The 12118-nt window shown below is 30.9% G+C and overlaps 6 protein-coding genes and 1 non-coding gene across 7 annotated transcripts in view; 4 read left to right on the top strand and 3 right to left on the bottom strand.

Annotated features, from left to right (window-relative positions):
* Positions 1-498: 498 nt before the first annotated feature.
* NAEGRDRAFT_49910 (uncharacterized protein) lies at positions 499-1218 on the bottom strand (the record flags this gene model as incomplete). Its single annotated transcript, XM_002675797.1, has 1 exon — positions 499-1218. One exon carries the CDS (start codon positions 1216-1218, stop codon positions 499-501), a length of 720 nt encoding a protein of 239 aa, XP_002675843.1.
* A 773-nt stretch (positions 1219-1991) lies between these two features.
* On the top strand, positions 1992-2064 carry NAEGRDRAFT_t386. Its single transcript has one exon. It is a non-coding gene; the product is annotated as a tRNA-Asn (tRNA).
* Positions 2065-2264: 200 nt separating this feature from the next.
* NAEGRDRAFT_68827 (uncharacterized protein) lies at positions 2265-5113 on the top strand (the record flags this gene model as incomplete). The annotated part of the gene is made up of 3 exons (XM_002675872.1): positions 2265-2624; positions 2675-3078; positions 3193-5113. The coding sequence occupies 3 exons, from the start codon at positions 2265-2267 to the stop codon at positions 5111-5113; spliced, it is 2685 nt and encodes an 894-aa protein (XP_002675918.1).
* Positions 5114-5210: 97 nt separating this feature from the next.
* Positions 5211-6153, bottom strand: NAEGRDRAFT_34548 (ras family small GTPase; the record flags this gene model as incomplete). The annotated part of the gene is made up of 5 exons (XM_002675796.1): positions 5211-5426; positions 5544-5705; positions 5874-5880; positions 5920-6015; positions 6059-6153. 5 exons carry the CDS (start codon positions 6151-6153, stop codon positions 5211-5213), a joined length of 576 nt encoding a protein of 191 aa, XP_002675842.1.
* A 1456-nt stretch (positions 6154-7609) lies between these two features.
* On the top strand, positions 7610-8690 carry NAEGRDRAFT_80121 (uncharacterized protein). Its single transcript, XM_002675871.1, has 3 exons — positions 7610-7631; positions 7722-7800; positions 7850-8690. Exons 2-3 carry the CDS (start codon positions 7728-7730, stop codon positions 8542-8544), a joined length of 768 nt encoding a protein of 255 aa, XP_002675917.1. The 5' UTR covers positions 7610-7631; positions 7722-7727; the 3' UTR covers positions 8545-8690.
* Positions 8691-8772: 82 nt separating this feature from the next.
* Positions 8773-10164, bottom strand: NAEGRDRAFT_68824 (uncharacterized protein; the record flags this gene model as incomplete). The annotated part of the gene is made up of 1 exon (XM_002675795.1): positions 8773-10164. The coding sequence occupies one exon, from the start codon at positions 10162-10164 to the stop codon at positions 8773-8775; it is 1392 nt and encodes a 463-aa protein (XP_002675841.1).
* A 470-nt stretch (positions 10165-10634) lies between these two features.
* The window catches only part of NAEGRDRAFT_68823 (uncharacterized protein), a gene marked incomplete at both ends in the record, with an annotated part of 2278 nt that continues 794 nt past the window's right edge, over positions 10635-12118 (top strand). The window contains one exon of the mRNA XM_002675870.1: positions 10635-11965. Within this exon, the coding sequence (XP_002675916.1) occupies positions 10635-11965 (1331 nt within the window). The remainder of the gene's footprint in view (positions 11966-12118) is intronic.

Here is a 12118-nt window from a genome sequence, read left to right as displayed (position 1 = left end):
ATTCAACTAGCTCCGTTATTATTTCATGACAATATTTTCAACTCCAACCAACACTCCATAGCGAATTTGTGTTGGAGTATGGTATTGATAGATGTATTTGGATAGAAGTCAAATCCTTAAAATCAAATACATTCTTTCCTATTAAACTAAATCATGATAGTAGTAAATAGGATGACAAATTTAAATTGAATGGAAAATTATATGTAAAGGTGTTAATTGTATATTTCGCTAGTTTATTGGTAATAGAAACACGCACCAGTGAATGGAAAATTCAATTTCACTTGACTATTTCTTTAGAAATTATTAAAGAAGGAATATAGAATGGATAATGATAGATTGGCTGTGTCAATAGAGAACGATGATGACCAAGTTGTTCTTTGAAGTGGATATTGTTGAAAGAATTATGAATTGAAAGAAATTGTAACCTTGTCAGTGTGAAATTAGACTCAATACTGGTTTTGGTTTTATTGGAATATTTGAATTCTGTGATTGGCAGAATCACCAAATCAAAAAGTGTCCATGTTTATAATCAATACATGATCCACATGGAACATATAATTGATCATTTCCAGGACCACTTCCTTTATCCTTAGCATATTTAAAAACCATCTCAAAATCAGCTCCATAAACTTCCAATTCATGTTCGTATGGTTCTGAACGAATTGACCAACCTTTAAATTTATCTGTTGTGATTGAAAATTGGAAATTAACAAATGATCCGCTAGTTTTTTTATCAACTTGTTCTGGTTTAGTTTCCTTTCCATTGTTAATATCAGAAATGAATTGTGAAATGTTTGAAAATTTCAACACTTGTTGATTTGAATGATCACCCAAGACCCATAAAGTTTCTTCTCCACTTTCACTTTCTTTCAATTCTAAACAGTATGGTTTCACTTGAGGAGTTTTGATGGTTGTGAAATATTTCCAAATTAATGAATAATCTTCAATAAAAACTTGCAATCTTTCATTTTCTTTATCTGCAACAATTAAATATCTATCTCTTGTAATGATCACATCGTCTGGTCTATTAAATTCATCGTGTCCATTTCCTTCATGTCCAGTTTTTCCGATGGTTGCAACATAATCAAATTTAAAGGAAAATCCCTTTTCCATTGGTTTGTCCAATAATCTTTCACTGTGGCTTTGTTGTTCAATGAGAACTTCATCGATGGTTTTTTGTGGATTCTCATCAATCAAAGTAAAGGTTGGTGAAGACATTTTTTTTATTGGAATTGAATTATAAACATCAAAGGAATTAGTTGATTATTTCTCTTTGGAGGAACTTGGCTGTAACTTGGGTTGACCTATACAACCTCATTTCAAAATGTAAAGTTCAATAAACTATTAACAAATCAAACATAATATTGGATCTGAATGACTGTTTCGACCTAGTATTTGAATATTAATCTAATTTAAATATTAACAATAACAACAAGTCAATTAACAAAATAGGACCCCACAATTGTTCTGAGCAAGAATCAGTAGTTTCGTATGGTGGTTTTTGAATGCTATCTTCAATTGTTTTCGAAGAATTTCATCTTGTTGTGGAGGTATTTCTGAACCTTTTCTTTCAATAAATGAAATGTAAAATCGCTTTAGTCCTATTTCTTTCAACAAGATTCATTTCAGTAGTTATGGGTAATAACTTTTCACTCTTCTATATCTGGAGACCAACATGTTAAGTGCTTTCAAATCTTTTCAAGGAGCAAGAAATAATCAAAGGTTGTTGTTCAAAATGGTGCTTTCACTATTCAAATAAATGATTTGACTCCCTTTTCAATTTGCTTACAGATAATGAGATGGAATTCACTAATTTCGATTTAATATAGTATACAACTCCTAAAATGAGAGAAAAGGAGCTGAACTCTATGCCAAATAGCCATCAAAGAAAAAGACTGTTCTTGTGCTTAATAAACACCACTTCCTGGTGCTTATTTGTTCTTGAAGATAAAATATTAAACCGAATACTAAAAAACAAATGACGACAGAAGTCCCCCTTAGCTCAGTCGGTAGAGCGTCAGACTGTTAATCTGCAGGTCGGTGGTTCGAGCCCACCAGGGGGAGTTGAAGTTTTGTTCCTGACATTTAGAACCTAATATTTTGCCGAGAAGAATGTTCTAAACTTTGAAGAATTAAGCTGAATATTCATCACTTATAAATATTTCTATTAAATTCTTGACTCGGATGATTAATCACAAAGAATTGTGCTATTCTTCTCCTTTAAAAGGTGGAAAACAAATTTTCTAATAACCAATCGAAAAAAAATGTTTCATTTTGCCACCACCAAAAAAACTTACACTGTGGAGCCCAAACAAATTAATATTGATGTTGATGATAAGATTATTGTCCTCTCAGTTTATGCTCCATCCTTGAAGGGCTACGCAGTACCCACCACACAAACCTATCAAATTTCCATTCCGAATGATATTGTGATCAAGAAGGCTATTGTCTCTCAAAGCAATTTATTTGTGATTGATAGTGAGGGAAAATTGTACAAATGCAAATATAGTGAATCTTATTCAATATTGAAATTGGTTGATACAATTAATGATTCAGTGTTGGACATTGTTGGTACAAATACACATTTATTTCTCTTGGGAAAATCAAAAGTTTATGGAATGGGTGTTAGTATTAATATAGTATTAATATAATTTAATTTAATTTACTTTATTAGAAAAATGATTATGGTCAATTGGGATTGGGACATTTGGATACAGTGCATGATTTTGTTCCATTGAATTTCTTTGATAGAATCAATATAAATAGCAAAAAGTATAAGGACAAGGTTGTAAAGATTGCATGTGGAGATGCCTTCACTTTATTCTTTACCAATACTAAAAAGATTTACACTTGTGGTAGTAATTATTATGGACAACAGACGTTTGAAAACGATTCGGTCTATCTTTCTACACCTCAGAGAATTACTGAGCTTAAGGAAAACATAGTTGATGTTTATTGTGGCAGATCATACTCTTTATTTAAATTGAGTGATGGATCATATGTTGCTTATGGCCAATTTTTAGGGGAAACACCATTGCGAAACACTAAAGTTATTCCAACTCTACAACAGTTTGATAGGTATGTTATTAATATTGATAATATTCTATATATATTATTTGCCTAGTATTGAGGCTGTTTATTGCTTACCTAAAAAAATTGTTTTCACCACCAAGTTCACTAAAACAATCACAGAGGCAACAGATATAGTACTCAAATTGAATACCAAAACAATGATTCAGAGGATGTACTCTTATTTTGCAATGAAAAAACCACCAATAATATGCACATTCAAACCACAGATGGTATGAATACAGTCATGGTAGAAAATACCAGTGTGAACGAACCAGTTTTAATTGTTAATTTTGGAACTGATTCAAATGCTAGAGTTAATTTCAATGACGATGAATTAATATTTTACAAATCAGATTACTCACCACACCAAGTTGAAAAATCAATTTATCAACTTGTTTCAGAAAAGGCCAAACAATTCAAATTATCCTCTGATACAATTCAAATTGGTAATTCGAATAACATTTACACATTCCTTGCATTTATCCAAATTAGAAATCCTTCATTTTATACATTCCTCAAACAAGATAACTTAGTTAATTCTGAAAATTCACCAAATATTCTTCAAGATTTGGTTGATTATTGTTTCTCAGAAAATTGCTCATTTATGAAGAAATATTCAACCTCAATGATTGCAGAGCTATTATACTATCTTGAAAGGATGTGTGTAGATTTTAATGATTTTACAGCCCCACTAATGTATTTGAGTTTAGTTCACATTTCAAAATGTATAGGTTTTGAGCCAATTGCTGACAAATTCATAAAGATGTTGAAACAGGAAGGAATAGATCCAAAGATATTAGGGAAGGATTTATCGACATTTATGAAAAATGGGAACTTTGCTACTTTACCAACCACTCATTCATGTCTAGAAAGTCTATTTAATTCTGATTCATCAGATACTACCATCATTATAGATCAGTTTGGCACTGAAAAGATCAAATGTCATAGAAGTGTCTTAATTGCACAAAGTACATTTTTTGAAGCTTTTTACACTGGTCATTTTGCTTCTGATGAAATTAATCTCTTCAATGATGAAGATGTAGCTGATGGTGCATTAATTAATTTTGCAGAAATGAGTGATGAGGAGAAGCAATTGCTTATTGATCCTGAATCTCAAATCAAAACAAGAGCATTGAAAAATATTTTAATGATGTTCTATGGAATTGAGCCTGTTGTAGAGAATGATTTGGTGATTCCAATGTTGGACATTGCTCACAAATTAGATGCAGAACATTTAGTAATGAAATGTTTGAAAATGTTCGAAACAAGTTTGGATGAAGAAAGTTTACAAGTTATTAATCAATGGTTATCAGGAGTTGAAGACAAAACTGATGTACAAAATATGATTTTAAAGAGTGCAGATAATTGGTCCAATGAAATCTCACAAAGAAATATCCTTTTCCAAAATCCAGAATTGGAAAATGAATTGACCAAAGATATTGGAATATTAACACATTATCAAATCAATAAGGAGTTTGTTCCAAATGTTACAACTCACTTTGTGGCAAATCATCTCAACACGGAAGATTACAATTTTCTATGTGCAGTAGCTGGTAATTGTGCCATTGTTAAACCAGAGTATATTCAAAAGAGTATTGAATCTCAATGTTGGATTGACGAAGAACCTTATCTTTTCAATAAGTGTGCACATGAATTCGACTCTAAAGTTCAAACTCTACTAAAGGTAAATCAGAATCATAAGGCGTTGAAAACATTTGTTTTCTCTCACATGACTGGACAAGTTCTATTGAGGAAGCACACTAAGAGCAGAGTTGAATGTTTAATAAGGAGTGGAGGTGGAAAAATTGATAATTTCTATGCCAACTTAGTGCTTATTAATAAGAATACATTTTCCAAACACAAAAAGATTGGTGCTAAATGTGAAAACTGTGTTGTAGTTGATTATCGTAATTTGGTTGATATTTTGATGGGAGAGAACCCAGCCAAACATGAAATCCATAGTATTCATCAAGTTGCTATTGCCAATGCTGAAAAGAAGAAACGTAAGAGAGATCCAAATGAAATCATTGAAATTGATTAGTTTACAATTTCATTGTTGATTTTTACATATTATTCCACTAAGATTTTGAATACTATGTGAATGGAATTCATCTCCAATCTTTTATTTACATCTATTATTAAAGTAAAATACATGATTTCTTTTCCTTTTGTGTTGTAGTTGGTTGTGGTGGTTTGGTTTTTTCCAAATCTCTCAAAACAAATTTGACTAACTTTTGAAATGCTTCATCGACATTTGTTCTTGTTTTTGCACTTGTTTCAATAAATTCAATTTTCCATTTACTGCAAAGTTCCTCAGATTGTTGTTTCGAAACTGTTCTCTTTTCAGGTGGAAGCTAAAGTTTACAATTATTATTAAATATGTATTATTAAATAGTTGATGAGATTAGATTGAGGATAAAATGTAATAAAAAATATCATCATCATCACCCAACAAACAATAATTAACTTACATCAATCTTATTTCCAACAAGTACAATTGGTGGATAATCACAATCTTTACTTCTGACAATTTGTTTGTGGAATTCATTCAAATCTTCAAATGTTTTTGGTTTTGAAATATCAAAAACCAATAAAAATCCATCAGCAGTTCTCATATATTCATCTCTTAATGCCTTTTAAATAATTTACATAATTTAAATATTTTTTGTAAAGTATTACAATTAATAATAGTTGAATGATATTAATAATAACTTGATCATCATGACATACCTTGTATTCTATCAAATGATCAAAAAAAATATTAAAATTCCTCCGATATATTTAAAATACTACTATTAAACATACCATCTTTAACAAAATTGTAAAAATTGTAAAGAATAAAAAAACAAACCTTGTCCGGCTGTGTCCAATATATCTAATTGTACTACATCATTATTAATTTTAAGTGTTTTTTGATAACTGTCCTCAATTGTAGGATCCCATCTATTCACCTGTCAAAATGTCAATTAAATTAATTTTTACTTACGCTTCAACAAATTGATTTTGTACAAATTGAATAGTTAAACATGATTTACCAACAGCACCTGAACCGCAAACAGCAACTTTAATATTTTGCACCATGGTGATGAGTCTGTCAATTGTCAAATGACGGAATTTTTTTTTAACGGCTGTTTGCTAAATTTTTCACCTTTCAAATGTTTTTATTTGACAAAAGAGCAACAGAAAGTTCCATTGAAATTAGTACCATATTCCAAACATTTATTTAAATTAAATTATTAATAATTAAAATTGTTTACAATTTTATTTAATTATTTACAATAAATTACAATATTTATTTAAATTTCACATTTAATTGTTGTAATTACCATTTAAATAATAACTAAACTTTTAAACACAATTAAATATTAAATTTTGCATTAAAATCTCAACTTGAAATCCATTTTAATTACATTTTAATAAATTTTAAAAAAAATGAATAGAAGACCACCTGGACTTTTCATCTTACCTGCCGTAGCTGGTCTTTTAACAACCATTTATGCTTGGCAACCACAAATTGATGAAAAGATGGCAGAAGAAAAAAAGGCTAAGAAGGAGGCTGAAATTGCCAAAGCAAAAGAAGCAAGAGCAAGAAGAAGAGCCATTCCGAGCACTAGAAATAATGAAGCAAATAATAATATTGTACAACAAGAACAACTTCAGGATGCTGTAACCTCAGAGGAAAAGAAGGAATAATTATTTTGAATTGTTGTCGTGATGGTACATGTGTGAATCAATCTTTGGAGTTTTTTTGGATGTAGCAATCAAATAGGAAACATGTTAAATCTTGTGAAACAACAAAATCTTATTCGATCATTATTACCACATCTGAGATGGTTATTTAAAATTGGTTCAAATTTTCAATAATTGTTATTTTGATAGCAGAGAGATACAAGTTGAATAAACCAATTTCTTCTTGTGTTCAATCGCATTGATGATATCCAATTCAAAGCAAGAGTTCACTGTAATCTTGATAAGTCCATTATAATAATTTCAATACCTCACGACAATCAAAGTTATTCAATAAGAAGAAAATCTTATTGAATTGTGCTTAAGAATGCAAAAACAGCAAAAAGTACAAATTAGAGTCTAACCAATTTTGGCGGGAAGCCACGTAATGCTTTTGAGAGAGCGAGAGTTCCGAGAAGACAAATATCGGAATTTGTGTTGCACTTTTTGTTTATTGACTTTGAATTGTGTTGTTATTGGTGGGAGATTATCAGAAGAAGGACCAGCTTGTAGATTTTCAATGGAGAGAGCCTTAATTGATAAGGAATGAAGTATATGGTTGGTTCAGTTAAATTGTTGTAATTTTAATTGATATATTATGACAAATTGTAAGAATAATGGATTGTTTCAGCAGTGCTTGATTTGTTTAATCATCTCTTAATTTACGACCGTACTTGGAGATAAATTTAGGTTCAGCTTGTTGCTTGCCGTCTTTTTACTTCAAGACTGTGACGAGTGTTTACAATCGATTTTTGCTCAACCGCTATTGGCTCGCTCGCAATACAAAAGATAGCTTCTTTTAAAACAAAAAAAAATAAACAAAATCCCTGAAGGTAACTATTAAAGACTATTGTATTCATACTCATCTTCACACCGCTGTACCGTACCTACTTTATACAATTATACAATTTATAAAAACTTAGATCAAAATGAGCGAAACTGAAACCAGAGAAGATAATGTTTTCATGGCCAAGCTTGCTGAACAAGCTGAAAGATATGATGGTGAGTATTATACAACAACAAAAAATTTTAATATGATGGTAAATAATAGAAATGGTCCAAAGCATGAAGAGAGTCGCCCAATTGGATGTTGAATTGACTGTTGAGGAAAGAAATCTCTTGTCTGTCGCATACAAAAACGTTATTGGTTCCAGACGTGCTTCATGGAGAATTATCAACTCTATTGAACAAAAGGAAGAAAGCAAGGGAAATTTACATCACGTTGAAAAGATCAAGAAATACAGAACAAAGGTTGAACGTGAATTAACTGACATCTGTAATGATATTTTGGAAATCTTGGACCAACACTTGATTCCATCAAGCCAATCTGATGAATCTAAAGTCTTCCACTACAAGATGAAGGGTGACTACCACAGATATCTTGCTGAATTCACTACAGGTGATTCTAGAAAGGAAGCTGCTAACAACTCCTTGGATTCTTACAACACTGCCACCAAGGTTGCCAAGGAACTCCCAACTACCCATCCAATCAGATTGGGTTTGGCCCTTAACTTCTCTGTTTTCTACTATGAAATTTTGAACTCACCTCAAAGCGCTTGCCAATTGGCCAAGAAGGCTTTCGATGATGCTATCGCTGAATTGGACAGTCTTACTGAAGAATCCTACAAGGATTCTACACTCATTCTTCAATTGTTGAGAGACAACTTGACTTTGTGGACATCTGATATGCAAGAAGAAAAGAATGATGGAACTAAAGTTGAAGATGCTGAGGATGACGAGCAATAAATTCATTAGAATGTAACATACCGTTTAATCACGTTTCCTAACTCTATTACTATCCATATCTATTGCTAAGCAACAATATTTTAACTCACCCGATTATAAGTGAACCGGGTGTAAAATAAAATAATAACGCAAACTCATCATTATTAGACGATTATTAATCATTCAATATTGAATCTCTTTAATAACTTTACAAACAATTAATTTTATAATACATTAAAGTGTTGTGGTTTAATTCTTCTTTCTATGGGCTAAAGCAGCAAAACCACCTTCTTGAGGTTGAGATTGTTGTTTAGAAACGCCGAAAGGATCATTCGGATCGATTTGATCTGATGAGGATGAATAAGGGTTATATCCAACATTTGGATACATGGTGTTGTTGTTTGGTTGTTGAGGCTGTTGTTGTGGAGCATTGAGTCTTGAAAATTCTCTTTCCATTGTATCAGCATATGGATTATTACTATATTCATATGAAGGTGGTGGATTATTGAATTGTTGTTGTTGATTTGGATTGTAGTGAGTTGGTTGTTGTTGAGCATAACTGTTTTGAGGAATGGATGGTTGTGGTTGGGATGGTTGAACTGGAAGTCCTAAAAAGTCGTCCAATGATAATGGTGTCCTTTGATTTGAGTTAACATTAGGATTGACAACAGGAGTAGGATTAGATTGTGGTTGAATAGGAGTACTATTTGTTCCAAGAAAATCATCCAATGATAATGCTCCATTATTTGGTTTGGTTGGTGGATTTCTATTTACATTTGGTTGATTATTTCTATTTGCTAATGCTCCAAATCCTTGAGAAACTTGAGGAGAAAGAGGAGGTGCAGATGAATTATTACCAGTTGTTGGACTAGCAAGCTTAACTGCTTCCTTTTGGCCAGATGTCATGAATTTATCATATCTTTGTGTTGAATTGTTTAAATTTTCATGAACTTCCAATAATTTTAAAAGAACTTGTTCCTCTGGAATCATTTCAATAAGTCCAATAATTCTTCTACTCATTTCTTCACAATTAGCTCTTAATTGAGCTGCAGTATCATCTTGTCTTAATTCGCCAGGAGATGAAGAAGCAGTAACCAATTCATTCAATAAAGCAACATTTTCTCTAACGACATTCAAATCATTATCCATCTTTTCTTGATAGGTTGCAAGTTTTCTAGTAGTTGAACGTTTTGTATTGGTCGAAAGTGGTTGAGAAACTGGCATTGGTTGAGGAACTGTTCTTGGTTGACTCACAGGGGGTGATTGTTGTTGAATAGTTTGTGATGCTTGTGGAATTTGATTTTCATTCATAACTTCAGTTGCTTTTTGTCTAACTTGTTGATCACTTGATCTAGTTGATAAATTATTAATAATTGTAAGAAAATCAGATCTTAGGAATTGTTGTTTAACAAAATCACTAGTATTCTTCATGAGAGCATCTGCAAGAGTTAATGAATATAAAACAGTTGCACTGTTTGTATCTCGAAGACGACCATTAAGCAAAGGAAGAATTAATTTTGTATTTTCATCAGGATTTTGACATAATAAATCAGATAATTGCATTATTGAATCCCAATCATCAGTCGGATTTTTAGAATCAGTTGCTCTATACACTAAACCTTGAAGAGGATTATTACTCATCTTTTTATATTCGGAAAAGTTTTTAATTTACAAATTGTGATGATCTAAAGATGATACTTTTTGTTTGATTATGAATCTAGATATGTGTGTGTTTGATTTACTATACAACCAATATATCAATGATGTACAATATTAGGAGGTTGGTTAAAGTAATTAATACAAAATGGAGGGAATGCTTTTGTGATGTTTTTTTTGTTGTTCCTTTTCGCACTCTAGGCTTTTTAATCTCTCCATCACCACAATCAGCTGGTGTTCATTTCCCTTCGCCATTCAATGAGGAGATTGGTTTAAAAATAGGTATTATTCATTAATGTTGGTGGTCAATCCTTTTTGTCCTTCTAATTGAATGGTTTTCTTTATTCTTATTGTAATATTTGATAGAAGATTAATTAGATTTTTCATTGGACATGGAAGCCTTCCTTAATGTTTAGGTTTCCAATTGGAAAGATTAATTGATCAGTCTGAAAAAAATGCAACAAGATGAGGAAAATGTTTTTAAAATGATGATCGGTGTAATGATTCAAAGTGATTTATCAACAGAATTATTTCACTATATAATCTCCTTTCTCGATACAAATTCAATGTTTTCATTAATGCTTTCAAATTCATTTAATTATTTTAATATGAATGAGAATGAATACTTTAAAACACTCCGATTTATTAAATTCATGATTGAACCTGAATTAGCCTTTCCATTGACAAGTGGTAAGATTTTACAAATTCACGATTTACCATCAAGTGGAAATGAACAAATATTAAATCAATGTATTAATTATTATATGAAAAGAGTTAAATATTTGGGAGGGAGAGAAGTTTCGTTTAGAAAATGTAAAGAATTAATTCAATTTAAAGGAACAATGATGACACACAAAGAACAACATGATGATAGTTGTGATGATAATAGATTAAATGGATTTCATAGAATTTTATCTAATTTAATGTCAAGATTTAAATGGTTTAGTGATATTGAAAGAAGGGATTTAAATAGTGCTTGGTATGAATTTTGTAAATTGGAATATTTGAATTGGGTTGAAATTTCAAAAGAATTGCAAAGTGCTGCTTCAAACCCAAAACTAATTTTACAAAACTTAAATGTTGAGAAAATATCAAATTTAATGTTAAAATCTGCAACTTATCCTCATGGAATTAAAGAGTTGGATATGTTGAAAGAGAGATTAACAAATCTAAAACAGTTTTTCAGTAGCACCATTAACAATAATGAACTAGCTCAATTTATGGAAATGTACAATAATAGGAGGGACTTATTTTATTTATTGATACGACTTGGTTTAATACCATTTGATTGTTTGCCAAATTATTTGAAAGATGATTCAGAATTTGTTAGTTATTGCATTAGACATTATGATAATACTAATATTAGAAAAAAATATGGTAAACCGAGAATACCTAATTGGAAAATGTATTATGAGCATGATTTCGTTTCAACAGTTACACTATCTGATAAGTTGGAAAGTGATAAATCACTTATTAGACAAGCTTTTTCAACTGGTTATTTCGAACTTTATTCATCCATCTATCTTTCTTCCTATTTGGGGAAAAATAGAATCAATCCATTCACAAAGGATGAAATTGAGTTCATAACTAGTATTGTATCAATAGTACCTGAAGGCATTTCACTCATTTTGCATCACAATGAACATTATCTTGGATATAATGAGCTCATTGAAATTATTAGAAAGCATCCACATGTATTTGAGAAGTTAGATTCCAAATATTATCATTACGATCAATATACTGAACTTTGTCAATTAGCTGTGAAATCAAGGGGAGAAAACATAATGTACATTATATATCCAATCGATATTTCAAACATAACAATTATGGAAATGTTTAAATTATCCCTCGAAAATATGGAAAATTCTCAAATGGGGTTTAAATTTTTCAAAAAACTTCCACCTCTCCTTCAAAGGAACATTCCGTTCATTAAGCAAAT

This window comes from Naegleria gruberi (assembly GCF_000004985.1).
Source record: "Naegleria gruberi genomic scaffold NAEGRscaffold_31, whole genome shotgun sequence".
NCBI lineage: Eukaryota > Heterolobosea > Eutetramitea > Acrasida > Naegleriidae > Naegleria > Naegleria gruberi.
Note: the sequence above shows the minus strand (reverse complement) of the source record. Positions and strands in the feature narration are given on the sequence as shown.